We start from the raw sequence: 23,026 nt of genomic DNA, 5'->3' as shown, positions 1-23,026 counted from the left end.
TTTGTGGGACCTGTGAGGGAAAACAAAGTATTTATGGTGTCTTGTTTTGTCACTTGTACGCGGATGAGACGATAAATAACACCATCAACATGGCAGTGCTTACCTTTGCAGACTGTCCCGTTGCCAGTGTAGCCCGGCTTGCAGGAGCAGCTGTGGCCTCCGACCATGTTAAAGCACAGGGCATTCTCATCGCAGTTGTGGAGCCCGCTGAGGCACTCGTCATGCTCTGAAGACGCAAAAGTAAACAAAAAAGAAAAAACAAACAAGACATCAGTGCAAAGCAGCTCTTTAGTCTCATATGCATTTGTAGTACGTAGCAACAACAGCAACAACAGTGCAGTCAATGACATCCGCACATCTGCAAAGCACAATCCAGAAAATAACACTTGATTAAAGAAAAACTGAATGTTTATTTTCCTTGTAAATATGAAGAATGGTTTCCAGCTGGTAATTTGTTTTACTTTCCATTAAGAAAAAGACATTTGAGACTCAGTCTTGAATTAAATGACTTGATAGTCAGACAGCTGTGAGTCTACTAATAAGACATCAGTGACAAACAGCCGCCTGGAGAACGAGCCATTTCTCCATCTCCCATCATGATCTGCCTTATGAAACTGTTTGAGATGTTTTGCTGTAATTTGTCGTAATTTCTCGACACATTATGAGGGATGAAGCAGTCTTGGAAACCACCGAAAACAAACACTTCATACGTGTGTACATCAATGAGGTGCTGTCTTATATTGTAGAGCCACTGGCTGTTTGAGTTTGAGCGTTGTAAATTGGCACAATTGACCGTTAAGTACCAAGAGAAATGTTTTCTGCAAGTTAAACAGAAGCATTAACAAAATGTCCCCTTAGAACCAGGACTCATAAGCTCTCATCGCTGCTGCTGGGTGTGGACTCAGTGATATGGTTTGTTATGAATATCCCACTGACAAGCCTGACTAATGGCTACAGCCCATGACAACATACTGTGTCCAACTGGCAAACAAATCTCTTCTCCTCTATCTGAAGAGTGGCAAAAGAAAAATGCAATAAAGGCCTGGTGAATTATCTGTAAATATTATAATGAAACCACAAAACACCACAAAGTCAGTGTTGAGTAAAACAAAACAAGTTAAAACAGCCAGAGCACAAGATAAATAGAACGAAAACAGCGATTAAATCTCGACATATGGTAAAATCAGCATTGAGCGACACAGAAACGTGAGTTGCTAAAGAAAAAAACAACACTAAAATATTATTTTTGTGGTGTAAAACTAATTTTAAATATGTTGACAAACCCATAAATTCATATACTACCTACTGTAACCTCTTAACCAAGTGTCTGTAACTGTAAGTATGTGTCTCTGTGGAGAAACGTGTGCCTGTGTACCCACAAGTTGAACAAAAATTTTCTCCTTTGTTGCTATAATACCCTCATGCTGAGTGAATAACGCAACCCAAAAAATGAAGACTAGATCATAAAAGATACGGGTTACTAATAGCGGAAAACACATTTTTTTAAGTGGTCTTCTTGTCATAATAAAACCCACATCTTGTGTTGCCTTTATAAGAAAAAGAGTCATCATACCTTTTACAGAACAGATTAAAAAGGCCTCTTTAGAAATTAAATGCTGTAAATGAAACAATTGGAAGCCGCAGGGGAGAAGTTTCATTTTTACGATCGGATCAGGCTGCAGTGATTCTACTCCAAATTTCATTGTCAAGAAGCTCAGATGAATGTGATTTGATTGTCTGTGGAGGCTGCTGGGTCTGAACACTTTACTGATTTGAAATAACATTACGTTTAGCTGTCATAAAAATGTGTGAGATCAGTGCTTTAAAGCCTGTATTACACCATACACCACAGCTAAATGTCCTTTATTAGCCTGTTTCCAACCAGCTGGACCAACACTGCTGTGTATTAAACAAACCTTTTGCACTAACGATTTCATGGTTATCACTTTAAACTGTAGTCCATCGCATTGTGTTGGCTTACTGAACCTTTCTGGCCTTACCCTCCGGGGTCTCTGTGTTTGCTTACATGGTTAAATGTTTTCATTTCTAATTCCTGCTGCAACCAACATACTCTAACAACCAAGATACTCTTTACTGCAAAATCAAGTAAAAATCTCTGAAGCATGGCATAAGACTTAAACCCAACAGTTAAAGAACTGTAGATCATTTAAGCCCTCTCCAGTGCTGTATGGGCAGGTATTTGAATGCACACCCTTCTTTTGCCCCTGAACACAAAGGCAGATCTTTATCCCTCTGAGACGCACAAAAGAAGAAAATCAGTCTATTGTGTGGAGATTTTTTTTTTTATTTTGAAGATTCACATAAATGTATTTCTGATAAGTACTTGCTGACTGAGCACTACATCAGCTGAAGTGCAGAAAACTTTGCGGACTTGTTTTAACCTTCTGAAATCATCTTTTTCTTTTTTAACAACTCTGTATGCCATCAGGACCCAAAAGGATGAAAAAGCAGAAAATAATCTGCCTTTTGGAAAGAGAGCTCTCTCTCTCTCTCTCTAACATCAGTGTTTGTGAAACATTTAGTAATTTTGCCAGACAACTTTTTTTCATTTTGTATTTCATAAAGGACAAGCAGTTAACTACATCTCCCAGAAAAGGTTAATGCTCTTGGAAAGTACAAGGACTCTGTAAGCGTCCGGGGGAAATAGTTTGTGTCTTGTTATTCTGGTGAAGTTATGGGTCACTTTGTGCCTGGCAGGGAATGAAAATAAATTCATTTCTCTCAAATGTTTCCTTTTGCACATTTTGTTTGCACATTCAGCAGATCTCAGGACCTTCCTCAACCACAGAGATACAATATTTGCGTGTATATTACCTACTTATGAGTATTTCCCCACAACTTGGGGCTTTTTAATGCATCCAATTGTAAAGACAGTGAGGCGTGAGGACTGAAAGATGGCACCTGAAGAGTGAGACGATCAGAAATGTGGATGCTTGTTGCAGGGGGACCTGAGCCGCATCATCCATTTCCCTGCCATCATCCAATCCATTATGTCTCCTGAACAGACCGTGGGCTCATCCAAATTGAAAGTGACATTGTGATGAGCTCCTCCATCGAGGGTATGATGTATGTATGTGTGTGTGTGTGTGTGTGTGTGTGTGTGTGTGTGTGAGATGGATTGAAGGGCACTTAGGAGGGCCAGTTACTCTACTCTTGTTGCGGCACCACACACACACACACACTCACCTGCTGCTGGGCAGAATTAAAGTCTACTCATAGGCATATAAAGACAGTCATAGCAGCACAGGAGAGATGAAAGAGAATAAGGTGTTTTTTTCCCAAGGTCACATCTGCCAGAGCAGCTGTCCATCTGAACAGACATGACAAGCAGAGCCACCAGGTGCTTATGCATGTGTGTGTGTGTGTGTTATCAGCATTACTCTTGAGTTTAGTACTGCTTACATGTAATTTTGATTATTTAGGAATTTAGGCTTATTACACCACTGCAGTCAGTGTAAGCGACTCTAAATTTAATCACCAACTAAATCCCTAGAATGTGCGTGTGTGTGTGTGTGCGTGAGAGAGAGAGAAGTAATTCCTCGCTGAATGCTGCTGCTCAGGCTGTAGACAGATAAACAATCAATTATGTACAGCCTGTCACCAGGGATCTCTCTCAAGCTGGCCGTTTCTCCTCCTCCCTGACTCCCTCCGTCTTCTGCCAAAACAACACCAGGTCTGACCTCGGGCTGCTCTCCTCAAAACACTGTAGCCTTGACTTTAACTTCACAATTACAGGCCTGAGAGGAAGATGATCTTATGATGCGTATGTCAAGAAAAAACTGCCGCAAGGGTGACAAAGAGAATGGGAAAAACAGAATCACAAAAGAGCCAATTCTGATTGTTGGACAAATGTTGTCTTCTATTTACTTAAAGTCAGTACGTCCCTGTTACACTAACATGCATTTCCTCGAGTGCAATGTTCAACATTTTAACAAATTATGAACACATTAATTAGTATTAGATCATTATTGTATATAACAAACACAAGCATCCACACATAAACAAAAGTTGGATTTTGTGGGGGAAAACTTTACAGGACACACAGGAGACAAATAGCACTGTTTTTCCAGCACAAACAGAACAACAACAACACAACAAGAATGAGCTGATAACATATGACATATAATCATTATTTAAATTGATAAGGTGGACAGTTGCTTACTGACATTCATTTGGAGTCCAATATTCACTCTCTTTTAGCTCTGCTTTTGGTCTCTACCACCTTCTGAGGGAAAAGATCTGCTGCTTAAGCTGCTTAATGCTCCTCTGTGTTCACCAGCTATTTACCAACAGTGCCTGTCTACTGTTGCCACTATGAGAGCCACATCAGTGAACCAAAGCAGTAAATCGCCAAGCTGGACAGCTAACCAATGAGCTGAAACACTGTAAAGCTCTGTACAGCTGAGAGGGGCGGGAGATTCAGGTGATGATTCTCTGTTTAAAATATCACTTATAGCTGCTTTAAAAGTGTCATCAAAACAAAAGAAAGCTTTTGTTCAGATTCTCCCTGTGGCAAAAAGTAATTGAAATAATGAGAGATTTTTTGATCAAGTCTTTTCTAAGCAACAGAGCATTTCAGGGTGACATAAAGGTACCCTTTGGAGTTTTGGACCACTGTGAGTACTACGTAGCACTGTTTATACAAGTGGTTCTCCATTTTGTTAATATCCTGAAGCACAGACGTGCATGGAGAGAGTATCATGGCGATACGAGCCACGGTCACGCCAATGGTTTCACACTACTGGGTCGACAGCTGATGAAAACCAAGAAACTGATCAAAGCACCACTGCACTCTTTTTGAAAAAGAAACTTAATTTAACAAGTTTGTCAGTTGTAACAGTTAAATATTAACAATATCAGTTTGGTAAGAAACATCTGCTAATTCCATAGGCCACCTTGAAAATGTCAAATTCACAGCGCCATAGCTTATGCAACAGTTAAAGTCACGTAAGTCTAACTGACTGTGCAATTCAAGCAGAATATTTGGATTTTACAGAAAAAGAAGCATGAACTCTTTTATCCAAATCCCTCCAAGCAGCCAGACCCTTTGAGTCACCGGGCTGAAAGTCATCTTTTCTGATCTCTGTTGTTGTCAAACCCCCTGGTCCACCTTTGGCCCCTGTCCATCCCTTCCTCTCCTTCTCTTCCCAGCACTCCCTCCATTCCTTTGCCTCAGGGGCCCAGGGTCTGGTTATCACAGGATTAGAACAAGGACACGCACCCTGCATACACACCTTGGGCACAAGTGTACACATGCACATGTACATCTAGCACACACGCACACCTCAGGACAGCCCTCTTTAATAACATTCAAAGGGAGAGCACAACCAATCCGCTACCTTTCATGGATTAGCTGCTAATCTCACAGAGCGAGGAACACCTCGGGCACTTTGGGGAAAAGACGAAGAGTAGAGAGGAAGAAAGGGGAGGAATCTTGACCTTCAAGATCAAGGATAAAGTGTTAGCCAAACAAAGGGGGGAAAAGAAAGTTAGAGGACATTTCATTTGCTGAAGACTCGACTGGATACGGAGCCTGCACCGTGTCAGGACATTTGGTTGTACATATTTCATTGAAACAAGTACATGAGGTCTACGTGTTCCAGTCAACCACCAGCTGGGAACTTAACCTGTGACCTCCCTCGCAGCAGGTGGTCTTAATGTAAAATACGGACTTCTGTCTAAAGTCGCTGACCCCCTGACAAGCTGAGGAGAAATACAACCGGGGATTCATGCTGTTTCGTCCCAGCTTAAATCTGCGGATCAGTCCTTTAATCCACTGTTCTGCCCATAAACACTGAGGCATGAAATGAACTACAGTCAACTTAATCCTCTTTACTAGGCAGGCTGGTTCACATACAACACTGTAATGCATGTGGAAATATGGGCATCAATACTGGGACCTTGTTTCTGCTGAGTTTGCAATTCATTAATTGGTGAAAGCCATTGAGGATGATAAAGATGCTCGTATATCATGCGAATGTATAACGTCAATAGGTACGGGGGGCGGGGTTGCGGTGGGGTGGGGGTGCTGGGTAATGTTTCTTTCCACAGCTGTAACATTTCTTCTGTGGGTAACTTAGAGGAATCAGTGCTCCCTTTGGACTCTTTGCAAACAGAGGCAGATGCTTAACTGCTATTAATACACAGTTGATTCCTGCAGCCACTAGCATAGCATCATCCTGCTTTTATTTTCAATTACTGCCACCAAAACAGGAGAGGCCATGCTAAATTCTGCATAAATACACACCAGCATATCAAGGACCCTGGTGTGTGTTTTCCAGCATTCCTTAATTTCCTCATTTAAGGATCCTAATGTTACTGTTGACACCTAATTTTGCCACAGTTCATCTTTCTAATACTGGCTAAGAGGTGAGATGTGCCTATAGTCATGACTGTGTTCAGTATCAAGCTCTCTCTGACGGTGTGGCAGCTGATAGTCCAATAACTCAGTGGGGAGATTACGACAATAATTTGACTGAAGCAGGGAAAAAGTCATTCCATCAAGCCTCTGCATAAGCCTCGGTTTAATCACGCAAATTGACTTTTATAAGACGACGCATAGCTGTGCATTCCACTACAGCAACTAGACGGCATTTTAATAGGAAACTACATAAAATATAGTGACAGAGTTTAATCCATTGGGTTTGGGGGTATTAATCTTCATTGTGAATCTAGGGAATGAGTACACAGTGGAAGAAAGACAAATGAGCAAGACAATAAAACTTGCCCACAGCTCATAAGAATTGAGAAAACACGGTGGGTGAAATCACATAGGGTACTGTGGCTGTCTAAAGATAATATGGAAAAACACAGACTAAGCAGGAGAGTTCTTTCTCGAAATAAATCACATGAGCACAAGAGAAGAGATGAATGTACATTTGTTACAAAACTAAGAAAAAACTATTCCTCAATGTCAGTTCTAACTTGTTTATGCCTCGCAGAAGCCCGTTCATAAAAAGACACAAAGTCACAAATCCTTAACGTTGCTCTATTATTTCCTGATTTCCATTGACAGGGGAAGAGAGAAACTCTACAGGGGGCCCAGATGGAGCAGGAAATGGGAGTTTTCACCGGGTGTTCGTTGTATTGCTGAGTCTTATGGCTTTAATTCAAACTCGAATGGCACGGCGGGAAGGCTGCAGGCTTAAATCCTCCAGCGTACAGCGCAGGAGGCAGCCAGCCCCTTCACTCTGCTGCCGCTGAGTTAGTCTGCACTGGTGCAAATTGCTTTTTTAATTACTGACACTGAGGAAATGCAGCATGTTGCCTCCTCGTTGGAGATGATGCGCGCAGGGAGCTACTCGGTGTTGTGTTTCACAAGCTGCAAACAACTGCTGAGGAATGAGGTGGATCTGCCACTCATCACTGTGGAATGACACCGTGTTATTCTAGATGAAGGACACAGACATTACATTATGGAAGGATTAGTGTCGCAGATTTGTTTTATGGATTTAGCTCCATATGTGGTACTGCATATATAACAAAGCTCTGAATAGAAACTGTACCACAGGTGATTTTAAAGGGACTCCTTACAAAGTCCTCCTGTGTCTCTGTAGCATCTATCACTCCAGGTGCTAAAATACACCTACAAAAAATGAGTAAATCCTAATTCTGACTTGTGCTTGTTCTCATTATACTCCTGTGCAAATATTTGTTGTTGTTTACAACTCTTATTCAATATTTTGATTGGATTTGGAAGACTAACTCGCCCTCTCCCTCGGAGCTCTTGTGCTCCATCTTTCCTTAGCACTTCCGGAGCATGCTGCTGGATCCAGAATCGCCTACCCCGCCCTCCTGAGGCCTGGTACCGCTGCTGGATCCTGAGCCCTCTATGGCCCTGCCTACTGCACTGATAGTACTGCTAGATCCAGAACCCTCTCCATGGCCCTGCCTGGATCCTGCTGTTCCTGCTCTGCACTGTTCTCTCTATCCTCCCTGTCTCTCTCTCTCCTTTTTCTCTCTATCCCCTCCATCTCCCAGTCTCTCCTCTCCCCCCTCTCCCTCCCAGGCCGTCACAGCAGAAGGCCGTCTACACCGAGTGTGGTTCTGCTCGAGGTTTCTGCCTGTTAAAAGGAGGTTTTTCCTCGCCACTGTCGCCATATGCTTACTCAGTGTGGGGTTTTGCCCTGTGACCTGTTTTTCTCTGATTCTCTTCTTTTTGGTTGTTGTTGTTGTTTACACACCTGTAAAGTGTCTTGAGATAACTGTGTTATGAATTGGCACTTTAAATAAAATTGAATTGAAATTGAATTGAATTGAATTGGATGACATGGCAAAATATCAGCTGAAATCAGAATATATCCAGACATAAGTTAAATAAATATTTCTTCTCTCACTGTCGAACTCTTGTACCCGTCAAATCTTCATGAGATAAAAATTACATGACTGTCTACATGTATTTTAGTCAGTGGAAGTTTGAGAAGTGAAATTCATTCCTCTACTATTGCCATTTATTGCCAAAACACACACACTCATTTTGAGATGCGAGTCATCCATTCCTTGAGCGCTGCCTTGTGATTGTTTAGAAACAGCTTTATTTCTCATACTGATAGCATACTGAAGTTACTAATTTGTTAATCAACAAAATGTTTTTATCACAAGTAAACGTTACTTTTGCAGTTTATTGTGGCCAAATGAAAACTCTGACTACGTTTTATAAAAATTACAAATATATTATAAAATTATAAAATTACACCTGATTCTCATTTCTGACCAGTCAGGAAGATGTAACATGTATGAAAATGTTTCTTATCTACTACAACCTGAAGACAAACTGGACAAGTGGAAGCAGCTATTACGAACAAGCAGGGCTACAAGCTCAACCCACAACACAGGAGGAGAACAAAGACGGCGTATCGTCCACACCATCTTTTTAGATTGATTTGGTTTGCTTTTGAAATTGACTTTGATTTCAACTTTGATCAGGAACAAATGGGTCTGCCGCCTCCACTCACAGTTTCTCTGTTTCTCAGGTTCTCAGCGACTTTCTTTCTTCTTTCTCAAACACACACAAACATGCACAGAGTACATTCACACACCAGATGAAGACCACACAGATATACAGACACACACACACAAAGAAGGCAGAAAGTCCGCAGACAGTCTGACGCTTCCAAAGAGACCTGACGTTAATCTACTTTGTTTTTCAAAGTGAAGTTTTCAAAGGATAAAAGTCTTCACACAAACTACAGGAATCTTTTTTTTTTTATTTTTTTGCAACTGAGCTTTTTTTTTTTTTCAGAGTTGCAAATATTTCAGATAACAAACAAGAGGCTTATGTCACAATGATGCAGTTTAGAGATACACATTATAGAATAAATATGGAGAATCACAGAATTTGGCACATCCAAAGTTTTAACAAAGCAGGAAGATTCTGTAGATGCTCTTTGTAATCTACACAAAGCAGAATCGATTCGACACTTTCTGTCAGCGCTCAGTCTTTTCTCTACTGCTAGCTTGCGTTGAATCATAAAGTAGTGAGGCTGGTATTGATTTCTGTGTGTGTGTGTTTCATTTTAATGTGGTGCTGGTAATCAGAGCAAAACCAATAAGAGCAAATCACACAGACATTAATCTCTATGCGTATTTTAGAAAAAAAGATCGTGTATAATTTCAGGGTGACAGAGTCACAGATCTATGTGTCTAAACAAGCATCTACAGTCTGCTTTACACGTGCTGTATGATAACTCTGTCTCTCTGATATCAAATGATTTTTTATTACACGGCTTCCTCATTCTGTCTCACAGTGCACTCTGACACTGATAAGTCACTACATCTACATCTGAATGTCTGGCTGGCTCGTTCTCTCTCTGTCTCTGGAAGTCTGTGCCTCTCTTGGCTGCAGAATTTATCACGATTAAATCAAATACCCTCTTCCAGTGCATGACTAAAGATGCAAATTAAATCATTCCTGACTGCCAATAACCTACTGTAGGTAATCACAATGCTTCTCCTTCAAATCTCCTGTTGAATCTCTTTGCACCTGCTTGCCTCATCTCATTTCGACACCCATACAACAACAAAACATCCCCCTTATTTGTTCTACTTCAAGCCTGCCAGCAACCTCTACTCAAAATGGTTGCTGTGGAAGCTGACGCTCATGAAGCCAGAATGAAATCAGTGCCTTCCCCACTTGATTCCAGCCTGTCAAAAGGTCAGCACAGGAACTCACCTGTGCAGGAATAATCATCGATCCTGATGTAGCCCGTATGGCAGATGCACATGAAGGAGCCAGGAGTGTTAACGCACATGGTGTTCTCCCTGCAGTAGTGCTTCCCTTCGGCGCACTCATCAATATCTGAAGAGATGGGAGAGAGAGGGGGACAACAGTGCCGGATTAGCTGTGCATTGATGCAACATTTCTATGAACCGAATCTGTAAATTTGTGTAATCATTGTGTGATTTAAACCTTCATGTTAAGAGATGAATATATATTTAATTATGCCATAGATATTAATAGACATTCACACACAAATGAGTACAGTATTTGTTGGTAGATTACAGACACCCTCTTGTGGTCAATCAAACAAGATCAAACAATATTTTTAATCAGTATTCTGCACCTTACCTGAAGCCTCATGACCTCATCAGCTTTTCCTTCAGAAACAAACTGTAAATTTATTTTAAAGTGAAATTTTAACTGTTTCTGAGGTTTTTAATGACCTGAATGATCTGAAAAACTCATCTGGGAAAATCTGTGACCAGCGCATGATATATTGCAAAATGCTTCCGAGTTGTGTGGAAAGAGGAATGGGACTGGAATGTTTGATCTGACTGAACACTCATGACAAGCACTGTTGACATTGTTTACAGTCATTTCATAGAGGTGTTTGAAAGAGTGCAACAGGCAAAAAGATAGAAAAGACAAGGAAAATGTAAGTGCAGAGAAGAGATATCATTTATTAATTGATAGTCACAAACATTGAACTTATTTATCATACTTGTTGATGCAGATATTCATCAGGGTTGTATCAGTTCGGCATCTTATTAAACAAATAAATTAACTGTTAACTTGTTTTGTCCGACAAAGTCTGTGTTAATGTTCAGGAGCTTCCTGAATTCATCAAAGATGTTAATTAGGTTTGGCTTTCATTAACTTATAATAAGGGATAAGATGACTTTAACATGTAGTCACTGCCGGCTTCTTAGGAAATGATGCAGCTTTTGTCTGACTGAAGTCCCCTAAATTAAACAAAATTATGTTGTTGTCCGTGTCCTCCAGGATGACACACAGAAGCACTTTATATCAACAGGATGACAATTTTCATTTGTCTCAGAGTCACAGCTACAAATTGCTGCTGATAAATACATCTGACAGCACTATAGCAAAGGTTTGCATAAACAAGGCTTGGTTAAGTTTATCGATCAAGTTGGTTAAGTTTACTGAAAAATCACGGTTTGGGTTACTTACTGTTTAATCATCTGATTTTCTGCTTTGCTACCATCGTAATTACAACAACCTCTAAAGGGCTTTGCCAACGTAAATATGTGCCATTACTCTTTGTGTGACATTGCCAGTTTTACTCTGTGGCCAAATGTGGGTGTCTCCCCCAACTTGGGAACCATCTTGTGCAGTTTGTCCTAGTTATTTCTCACAAGAGAAGGTTCCTAAAGACTGCTATGCAGCCAGTGGGAAAGGGTCATTTGTCTTCATCAGAGGTGGACAGAGGTCGAAAATGCAGAGGGTCCTTAAGAGGTGGGCGCTGAAGCCCTTAAGGTTGCAACACTCGATTTTCAATCTATTCAAAGTAAAGCTCTCCACATAGTGGTTTAGCTGCTCTGCTCCAGTCCACTACTGGTCATTCAGTTCATCCATGTGCTGGAGGATACTTTAAAAGGGCAACTTGTAAAATATAGCCAGAATTCAAAAGTACCTAAAAAAAATATAGGGGGCAGCATGTCACCAGATTAACCGCTGCTCACTATTCTGTTTGCTATAGTTATGTTGGGCTGTAGTAACAGCTACTGTAAGCTCATTGCCCATTTAACTCAGTTAGCCCCTTGGTGACTGGACTGCACATGGACAGTGACGTCAGATCACGAGGAGACTACAAGGCAACAATGAGTGAACACAGCTAGACTCCAGAATGAGACTGGACACAACCTCTGAGACCAGAGAAGGACAGTCTGATGACAGAGGATGCAGTATGGAGGTGATTTACAGCGGCTTAGATGAAGACTATGACTCTGGGGGATGAGAGAGGTGAAGCAAGAGAGTCAGGTATCAGCAGTTGGAGAAAACACTGTGAAGATGCAGAAAATTTTCACACCCAACTCATTGATTTAAGGCTTTCTACAAACCAAAAGTAATTGTGGAAAGAAACCAAGATAGTTTTGGTGAGCATCTCATTGGAATGAGGAGTTTTACGATGAATGAAAAAGGCAGGTTTGTTAACCCTCTTTGTACACAATTCCTGGATGCCTACGGATAATGATTATGCTATTTTATCACATACACACTCATCAAATGAGACAAGATAGCCTTATATCGCTGTGTGACTTACAAACTTCAGACTTCACCAATTACCTAAAAGTCGTAAGGATTTCACTTCAGACTCTGACAAAATGGGAAAAACAGTAAAATACCGCAAAACTACGGTGTCTCTGAACGATCTCTAACACAATTACACATATTTAAGCTATTCTATGTGATCTCGTTTTGATAACCAGTGTATATTCTTTACATTCAGTGACCTTCTCCTGAAACTGTCTGAAGCCCCCCTGGGGACGCCCACTTCTCACTACCTTGTTATGCAGGAAAATGACATCCTCATTCCTAACTTTGAATAATCAATCGTTTCTCTAAACGACAGAAGCAGTCATCAACAGCCACACCACTTATTTGAACCACAGCAAACAATGCTGAAGGTGATTCAGAGGTCTGGAGCAGGCTAATGCTAATGTTGTCCCGTCCCTGCTGGATACGTTAGTAAGCAATTGTTTGCTAAAGTGATTGTGTAACAACTTGATAAACCAATGCTGTATCGGGGCTGTGTTTCTGCAGGTTTGTTTATAAGGTCTTTTGGCACTCTAATACTTAAAAATCAAGAGTATTAAGAACATGATTTATTAGGTTGTCCTTTTTATTTCCCTCTCACTCTCATGATTCCATATTTAGATCCATATTAGCTGTTGCTAAGGCAGCAGCTATTCCTGGCTTCTAAACAGCATGCCAAACCATCAGACAGAAGATGCACAACACTGCCAGGGTAAACAAAATAATCTTGATAATGTGATGCAACCACATGCAATTCGATGCAAACACAAATTGAACTGAATAAATAAATAAATAAATAAATAACCCTGGCTGTGTTATATGCTCCAGTGCTATGTTCCTGTTGATAGCACAGATCAAATGTAGGAACTTTTTGAGAGACAAGCTCCATGGTCCTTGATGTTACCAATTTAAGAGGACATTCACGTCTGGATATGTTTTGTGCCACGTGCTTTTGCGTAGAGCACTGGAAATTGAATTTCAATAGATTTGCACTGGCATTCACTCTGCTTCCATGTCCTTGAGTAAAGCACTGCCCACCAGCCCACAAACTAAGAGCTCAGCACTTGCGTACAACTGTGGAATTCACATTTCCTTGGTTTCCTTCTTCCTTTCACAGCTTCATCAGTACTTTCTGCCTCCAGCTATTCAAAAGCTTCATGGATAAATTAAGCACACAGACAATTGTCGATCACCTATGAAAGTACATGTGTCCTTCACCAAATGAATAGAGGCTAATTAAACCCTAGGTGTGACTGGCTCTGAGAGAGACAAACAGAGATGTAGAGCGGGTGAGGAGAAAATAGGAAGTAGAGGGAAGGGTAGACAGCAGGGCAGCTAAAGAGAAGAACTGGATTGAAGACAGAGTCACGACAATCTATACTGTAAAGCTGGACAGAAAAGGGGAGATGAGACAGCTGCGGAGAAGGTGAAAGGCTGAGATAGTGAAGTGAGAGACATACAGACAGAAGACAGAAGTAAGTGAAGAGAAAATGGCAGTGTGGAAAAGTGTGCAGTAAGGGAACAAGCGAGATAGCAGGAGAAAGAGATTTAGATTGCAGTTGAACAGAAGTGGAGAGAAAGCAGCAAAAAGTATTAACTGTCGCTGCAGAGACAGAAAGTAAGAGAACAAATTCACTCTGTCCACAATTGCAGTGGTAACCTTGAGCGGAGGTCCTAGGTGACAGCTTTGCTGCTTTCTGATTGGGCATCTGCGGTGCAGCTTTGATTTAGAGCCTATTAACTGTAAGACACCATTCATCCTGCCCCCGATGACAGCAGTTACGTTTGCTAAAACAATATGTTAGGAGGTGAGATGATGAGGGGCACCGCGCATACGTGCGGGGGAGAGCGGCCATCTCTATCTCCATTAATGTGCTCCATTTTCTTGATTGGCCTGTCACATGGACACACGTGATGCGCCAAGCAAAAAACGCTGGCCAAGAGTCAGCAGCGGCTTTTATCGCTGAATGGAGTGATCGGGGTCAATCTTCTTCCACACCACGGTGGATGCATAGAAAATGGCTCTTTTTTCACCTTTGTGCATGCCTGCATAACTACTGAATCAATCATAGTCATACCCGTGGAGGGTGGGTAACTTTGCATCATTAGGACAAAAAAAATCTATGCATACAAAAGAAGGTCTTGTATTTATTTGCTCTCAAACAAAAAGTACAGCGAGCTGCAGTTACTTTAGCATTTAGAAATTTCAACACTGAACTTTAGTTTCATTCATCACATTTTAATAATCCCAATTACTAAAAATCCAGCACCACCACATGAAATTGCTCACCTGTATGTCTCCAGTGCAGTTCACTACGTTTATCTACAACCGGTTTGTAAATGTTTAAAGACTGACTTAGTATTGGTGTTTACATAATATTTTTATTTTCTGACACCTTCAAACAGTAACTGTAACTATTCTGCTTGCACTAGCAATGGTGCTTTCTCCTCATCCCACCAACACCAACAACCACTCCAAATAACATCGGGGTGTGGTGGTGGAAGCTCAACAGACCACACCTGATCACAGAGTTATTAGGTGTCATCAGAGGTTCCTTTCTGGCCGGACAAGTCTGTAAAACTAATCCTTTTCCTCCTTCCAAAATATAGTGTGAAGTTACTCTTCAATGAATATGATGGGCAAATGAAAAAATGTTGACTTTTTAATCACAAAAGTCACTTCAAAATCATCTGTTTCAAATTTTATTGAAATCCATCCAATAGTTGTATATTTAACTGCAAACTAATAATATCCATCTGCAGGTGGGGCTAGAGAAAGGTTTGACGAAATACCAAAGTCAGCGGGATTTATCCGCTGGGGACCATGATTGTTTGAACAAACAACACGGGTGGTAAACACCAGGAGCATGAAATCCGACATCAGAGACAAGGACAGGCTTTTGTGGACATGCACAGCTTTTACAGCTGCATCCAGAGTTAAAAATGGTTCAACTTTCTCATCTTATTGCTATCCACGTCTTCTGTTTAAAGCTCTCTATAAACTACAGCCAACCACTTACTCTGATGTGACCCAAACTGTGTAACAATACTTAACATATGTATCTATGCATTCAAATACCAAGTGATACTACACATGCTATCACCAATGCTGTCATATCGCTGGAGGTCATAACTCTGACATTTTTAATATTCCTACTAGTGCTCATGTAAGTCATTCCACAACAATGTAAATAGGGAATAATGGCTTATCCCTCTCTGCTTGCATGGCATGTACTTTCTAACAGAAACTCCTCACTATCTGTGTTTTGTACTGCAGTACACCAAGGTCTGGGAGTAGGAAGATAACACTGCTATTGCCTTTGGATGTCCCACAAAGACACCCCAATCTGTGCCATTCCACAAACAGCCTCTCTCTCTCTCTCTCTCTTCATCACTCTTTCATTTTGTATTTCCATCATCTATCCATCCCTTCCCCAACCAGCTCACTTACTCAAGCAGATGGTTTTCAATACATGGTGGAGGGACAAGGCTTGCCAAAACATTGTCTGATATTGCTCAGTAGCCAGTTCCCTAATGGCCAGATTTATAACAGTCAGAGGAAAGAGCACAGAGACAAAGAGCTGTCCCTGCTGGCCCAGTGGTGTCCCACTCAGCAAATAATCTCCACTGTTGGCCTTGGTTCCTCATGGGTGGAGGTAGGTGTCAGAGAATTTTACAGGATGGCTCTTTTGGATTAGGGGACTGTCACTGATTCAAATACTGAGTTATGGGACGGATGGATGGGATGTGTGGAACAAAGCTTTTGGTTCACAGAAATGTCAACCAATGTAAAGGCAACTATATTTGGTATATGTGATTATCAAGTCTTTGGTTCAAATATTTAGAGATACTGATTAGCTTTCTTGTCCACAGTTAAATGTGTTTGAGGTAAACATGGCGCTACAGCCATTAGATAGTTAGCTTAGCGTACAGCAGGCAGAAAGAGAGTAAAGGGAGTAAAGGGAGTAACCTCTTGAATGGGTCACATTGAGGTCACACTACTGAGCTTTAAATGTGCATGGATTTTGTTACTTTCGAACACAGTTTAGTTATCCGTATCCCCTTGTTTCCAGCCTTTTTGCTAAGCTGATATAAGTGGTTGCTGATGGTATCTTCAGGACTTTGTAGCTCACCGTGTTGTGCTTGATGAATGACGATGCAGTCAAATTGAACGATGTTTTCTGAAAGAGGCAGCTCAACAAGAGAAATTACTCTAAACCCTCTTCACTTTCTTTCATTCAGAAGAAAATTGCTCTAAATGACAAAGTACTGTGTTTTTTTTTAATTAGTTTGCTCCTTTATTGTTGAAATCTTTCGGGACATTTGTTATTTTTGATATCTGCAGTCATGGAAATCAGAACGAGAAAAACCCGGACAAACAAATTGAAATGTAACAACCTACAGCTTCTTTTCTGTGACATTCCCAAAGCATGATACACACAGATGCACTTTTTTTGTAAGAGAAAACTCTTCTCGGTATCTTTTCAAGGGCCCAAATTGGACAATCATTACTAAATATACAGGCTCGAAAATAACCAAAACAAATATGCAAGATGTCACTGCCAATTTGGGCAGGAGTAGGAGCCAGTTAGACTGAGCCAGTGACTGAGTGGAAAAAAATCCCATTGGAAAGCAACAACAGTCTGCAATCATTGTCTAAATATCAGACACTCACACTGTGATCAATCACTGTAATCACTCAGAAACACGCTACCTGACTTAGAACAATGAACATCAAATAAAGAAAATGTGGAAGAGAAGTGTGTGTGGGAGTGTGTGTGTGTGTGCGTGCCAGGGAAATTGATGAGTTGGTGTGTGAATGCATGTTATTGTTTGTTTTTCCTGTTAATGTTTGCACACAATCTCTGCATATTCATCACATGACAACCTGACAATTTCCACATGAAAGTTCCATCAGAAATAAAAACACTCAGAGATCCTTCTACGCAAACATCTACGATCGCTTCGAGAGTATGTGGGTGTGGGTGTGTCCATATGTCACATTAAACACGCACTTAACACACTTCGATCTGGCATGACTTAAATGGAGCCTGGTGCATCCACTGCCTTGTTTAGGCGTTGCAGCGTAAATGGGGTTTTGCTCTCCATCACGGCTCTCATTAATCTGGGAAAGATTTTCCACCGCGGCTAAATCGATGGAGAATCATCATCCATCACTCATCAGTCTGTGACCAAATGTAGCCCACAGGCCAGAGGTCTAAATACTGAGCGACGTGGAGCAGAAACAGTCATCAGAGCTCTACGACGGGATCATCTCCCAGCTCGATTAATCAGAGGTCGAAACAATCTTGTTTGCCACAACATTTTATTAAGTTAAACTGTGTAGTATTTATACACAATCTAATATATTCTTTAATCTGTTGTATTCTGTTTTAGCCTTGTTTACTTAAAGCTATTTAGCTTCCCTTTTTAAAATCCCATTACGTACCTTTTGGAATTGACTTGTGTTTCTTTTACATCTTTTCTTAATGTCTTTATGTCCTATTTGAAGCACACTGAATTGCCTTGCAGTTGACAGGTGCAACTTGCCTTGATAGCAATATCACATTTAGTCAAATCATGAATGTATTATTCAAGTGTTTCTTTCTCCTACTTTGCTATTGCTGCATTTTCTTGTATTTCATTAAGAATAAATGAAATAAACATTTATGCTCCTGTTTATGTTACTTGTTGCTGTATTTAATGTCAAGTTCACTGGGTTTACCTGTAAGAAAAAAAACGTGTGCTTTTTTTCAATGAATAAAATGGCTTTGCCTTCTGTTTGTAAAGATTGACATATGAATCTTTTCATTACACTGAACAGAGATTTCACTGAAATACTCAGAGGTCTGTGTGATTATATACTGAGGCATGTATTCACTCACTTTCTTTGAGTGATTATTACTAGTAACACTCAAAAGAGTTTGAGTTTTACATCATGAAGTTTAACTGGACTGCATTGTAAAATTCTTAATTAATTTAGGTGATGTTGTAATAATGAAAGATTCACAGTAACCAAGGAATAAACAGCTTTGCTCAGTCGTGGAGAAAATTTGGCAACTTCAATGAAGCAAAAGTGAAAATAACATAAGAGGAAAACACTGCAAGTAAAAGTCTCTCATTCAATTAAATATGCATGAATATTATCACAGTTCTCATGAATGACCTCTTTTGGGGTAATATACAGCAGCATATCACTCTGTTGGATTATTTCTAGTGATGTACTGACCTGCATTTTATTGTTGTGGTTGGTCAAAGTGGAGCTAATTTTAACTACTTTATACACTGTTGGATATTTTAATCTTCATTAAAAATGCAATGTAATTTAGCAGAATGCACATTATTTTTCAATGAGGTTGAGTGAAGTAAAGAAGTCTCATAAGAACCATAAAATGGAAATAACTTAAAGGAGCTCCCCTCAACTTTTCAGCAAGTTTCAGCACAATGTTAAGCAAACTGTTTGGCTGCAACTTTGCTGTTTTCTTTCACTATCAGCTGTTGTTCTTGGCTGCAGCAGGCAGCTTTTTCAGCAAAAATCTCAGCAAAAAAATATCACAATACACTACCTGCTCAGTGAAACAGACAGACAGAAACAGAGTTAGCAACTAAATGGTGAACTAATAGAGGCTTTAGCAGCTAAAGAGCAAGATATTTTACTTAGGAGTTGGCAAAGACCAAAACAGATGACATCAATGTTGTTCCAGCAGCCTCCAAGTGGCTAATAAAAAAAAATCAGTTAGTTAAGAAGTAATTTTTTCTTTTATTTTAATTTACTTCATTAATCCCAAGCTGGGAAATTACTTCTCTGCATTTAACCCATCACTGATTGAAACACACACACATGCAACATGCAGTGAAACACACAGGAGCAGTGGGCTGCACCAAGCGCCCGGGGAGCATGTATTGGGGGTTAAGTGCCTTGCTCAAGGGCACATCAGTCGGCTAATGGGGTGTGGGGACATTATCACTCCACCACACTCAAATTCTTCCTGCCCGTCCGGTGGGGGAATCAAACCAGCGACCTTCCGATCACAAGCCGCTTCTCCAGTGTACATATTCATGCATATTTAAATGTACTTTTGAGTAATACTTTTGTTTTTTGTTTTTACTTCGCAAAACTCATTGGCATAAAGCAGCCTCACATGGATGTCTAACTCTTAAATCAATCCTGCACCTGAACATAAAGCAGTCAGTGAATTAAGTGAGATCCCATCTGGAAAAGGATGAGGAGATTTTTCCCATGTGGCATTTGAAAGATATTGGTTGAGCAGTGCTCAGATACTCCTGTTTACACTGGAAGGGACTGTCGGGATGATGATGGTGACATTTCAACTGGGTCACAGAGGTAAGGTGTGTATAAACACACACAGCCAGTCAGAACGTGTAGTTGTTTTCCTGTGTGTGTGTGTGTGTGTGTGTAGGAGGGGGTGGTGGTGGTGGTGTTCAGGGCCTTAACAGGTGGGAAGCCCAGGGGCTTGAGGCTCATCCCAGCAATGATTGGGTTTTGGAGTGGGCCGTGCTCTTCAGTCAGTGCCAATTAGCCTGCTGCCACCTTGTGACATTCAAAAGACAGCTGTGGCAATCTGATGGGTCTGTGTTCACATACGATATGCTTACACATGCGTACGCACACACACACACACACACCAACCATGGCTTATAAGCAACAAAAACATGACTCTGTCAGCTCAAGTGCAGACAGCACATTTGTAAATTATATATATTATCAACAGTATTTGGTTATTGTACAGCACATCATCATAATAACCAAATAACATCTGGCAAGTCTTGTTATTGCTGGTCTAATTTTTGGTCTTCCTTTTGTTGATTTTTGCTTTTTATTAGGCTGTTTTACAGTTTCATGTACGTGTTTGCTGGTATCTTCTTGTAAAGCTATATTTTGTTTTAATTTGACTAACTAATCTCATACAAAACCAACAATGAATTGATCCCATAAACAAGTATTACCTCTGAAGATCATATATTTGTGTGTCATAAAGCTCCATTATTGTCTGAAAACCTTCTTAAAACTTCCTCTAACCATGCATCCTTCTCAGTAAGAACTAATGGACTTGAGGATGAATGTGACAGACAGGCGATGAAATCAGATGGTATTGAGAGATGGACCAAAGCTCTGTATGTTTTGGTCTTTTCACAGGATTCGTTGGAAAGATAAAAATGTAAAATATCACCAGTCTGTGCATGGACGTTCTCAATGCCATGAGCAGCACAGACAGAAATTCTTTCAGCTGCATTGTGTTATTGTAGAGGCAGAAATCTCAGACACAGACATCTCAAAACCTGAACAAATCAAAGCAAAAACTAACCTTTCTCTGTCTATATATTTGTTTAAATTTGGCACATATAAATCATAATCCAAGTGATCTGCAATGTCCCTGAAAAATTAAGTAAGTAAAGTCGGGACAATAACACTTTCTCGGATACGCTTATCAAAGTAAAATCCTGTTGCATACTTTGTCTCTCTCTATTTCCTCCATTTTACAGATATCATTTTGTATTTTACAAGTCCCACATGGATTCCACAAAATAAAACACAGAAGCAACCTTTCTTTCTTTTTTTTTTTACAGAGAATTTCCAAAGTAGGGCATTTCAACACCAGACAACAATGGGAGATGTCTCTCTCTGCCTGCAGTCCTCTACAACGCTAAGATGAATAATGGTATTATCTCAACACATTGAAATATACTGATTGTTCAATTTAAAGACAATCACACAGTCTGTCACTTCTCCACTGGTTGCCCCCTCTGTCTGATTCTGTCCTAAACACATGCATGCATGTAGCAAAAAAAAGGCCTTCAGCCTGACTGTGCAGTGAAGATGGAGGATGGAGGGTCTTTTTCTGTTGGAGAACTCAGCGCTCAAACACACACACATACACAGACTTGCACCTGCACACACACACACACACACACACACACGAACACAAAGGCAGAGCTAGTATTCCCCCGAGTTTTCCCTACTGCTGCTCCTATGAAAAATTTACACAGAAGTGATCTCATCGGCTATTTTGAGCCCATCTCTGACCTAGGAATGTTTTAAAGAGCAAGCATCTGTCTCCGATTTTTTGTGATGCTTGTCTTTACATTTGACAAGATAGCTATTTTGTGTGGGAGCGTGTACATAAAAACTCTGTGTGGGCCCCTACATCTTTCTGTTTTATGATCCTACCTGCTGTGTTCAGTACACAAAACTGCCTCCAAGTCGCACTTCCCATCTCATCTCGTGGGGTCGACCGTATTGTCGTATTGTATCTGCGCATCTCCTTGCAGCTACAAATTGTATTCTTCTATTACATGAAGGCAAACATTTGCTCATCTATTCTCAATGTTCTGGCAAGACGTTTATTTTCCACACTGGACACACACACGCACAAAAAAAATCATACAGTAAGTGAGTTACGAACACACACACAAAATCAATTGCATCTGAGGGAACTCCATCAGCAAAATTGAGTCAATTTCAGTTTTCTCTTTTCAGTCTCGGATGCAAACACACACCACAAACGCCGCCATCCAATTTCATAGCGAGAGAGTCCGGCTGCTTTTGAGATGAATAATTCGGGTCTGAAGTGTTTATGTTGGAGGCACAAGTCTGTCTGTTTGTACTTAATTTCACACTGGTGACAGTCATAGTTGCTCCATCCTTATTTCCACATCATTGAACTGATATTACATGCGTGATAATGATAAAACAAACAGCGACCAGGCTGTAAGAAAGATGTGAGCATTTTCTGGTGGTTTTCCGCTCCATTTGTCAGACCCATGTGCGGGTGTGTGAGTCAAACAGGAATAACTTCCACTGTGACCAGTGAAGAGTCAAACATTTCTAAACAGGTTGCACCTTCCTCTTTGATACTTGAATTAAATGGATGTTCAGCGTCATTTACTGTGTAGCAAAGTGATTATTTGTGGGCAGTACAATAAGATGTATACACGGGACGGCCATATTGCTACTTTATGAAGCTCTAATGGTTATTTTAGCAAACAGATGACTCACGCAGCTTCACAATTCAAACTTGAGAAAAGATGAAATATGTACATTCTGAGACAAAATTTTATCTGTCACTCACTGCTGAAAGTACAGAACACAATGAAAAACTAATATTTTGATGTACAGTGAAAGCCTTGAAGAGAACGAGCAGCTTTAAGTATCAAGACTGAAGGCTCTGCGTTGCAGGAAATCACACCTTCAGGTGTTCATTAAATGACAATTTTCCTGCCATGCCTTTCCTTGTCTGTCATTAATCTTGTGCCCATAATTTTAACGGTAACTAGGCACCCATGACTGCAGTAATAAATTATTATTATTATTATCCATCTACACTGTGTTTTGGTGTGAGTTAGGACAAGGGAGTCGTACATTTTTTTTTTTGTGAATGCAAAAAAGTAGTAAATAATCAAATTAAATGAAAGTAACTAGTAATGTGTAATATAATACATTTAGAAAGTAACTCACCCAACATATCATACACATCATACCAATACTAC

At 40.4% G+C, this 23,026-nt stretch overlaps 1 protein-coding gene across 4 annotated transcripts in view; it reads right to left on the bottom strand.

Moving 5' to 3' along the window:
* Window positions 1–23,026, bottom strand: part of nell2a (neural EGFL like 2a) — a 79,575-nt gene that overhangs the window by 27,030 nt on the left and 29,519 nt on the right. For all 4 annotated transcript variants that reach the window (XM_046394272.1, XM_046394271.1, XM_046394270.1 and 1 more), the window contains 2 exons: window positions 10,193–10,318; window positions 104–226 (listed from right to left, as the gene is read on the bottom strand). In XM_046394272.1, coding sequence (XP_046250228.1) covers window positions 104–226; window positions 10,193–10,318 — 249 coding nt within the window. The remainder of the gene's footprint in view (window positions 1–103; window positions 227–10,192; window positions 10,319–23,026) is intronic.

This window comes from Scatophagus argus, chromosome 7 (assembly GCF_020382885.2).
Source record: "Scatophagus argus isolate fScaArg1 chromosome 7, fScaArg1.pri, whole genome shotgun sequence".
Classification (NCBI taxonomy): Eukaryota; Metazoa; Chordata; class Actinopteri; family Scatophagidae; genus Scatophagus; species Scatophagus argus.
The sequence above is the reverse complement of the archived record's forward strand: the minus strand, read 5'-3'. Positions and strand labels throughout refer to the sequence as shown.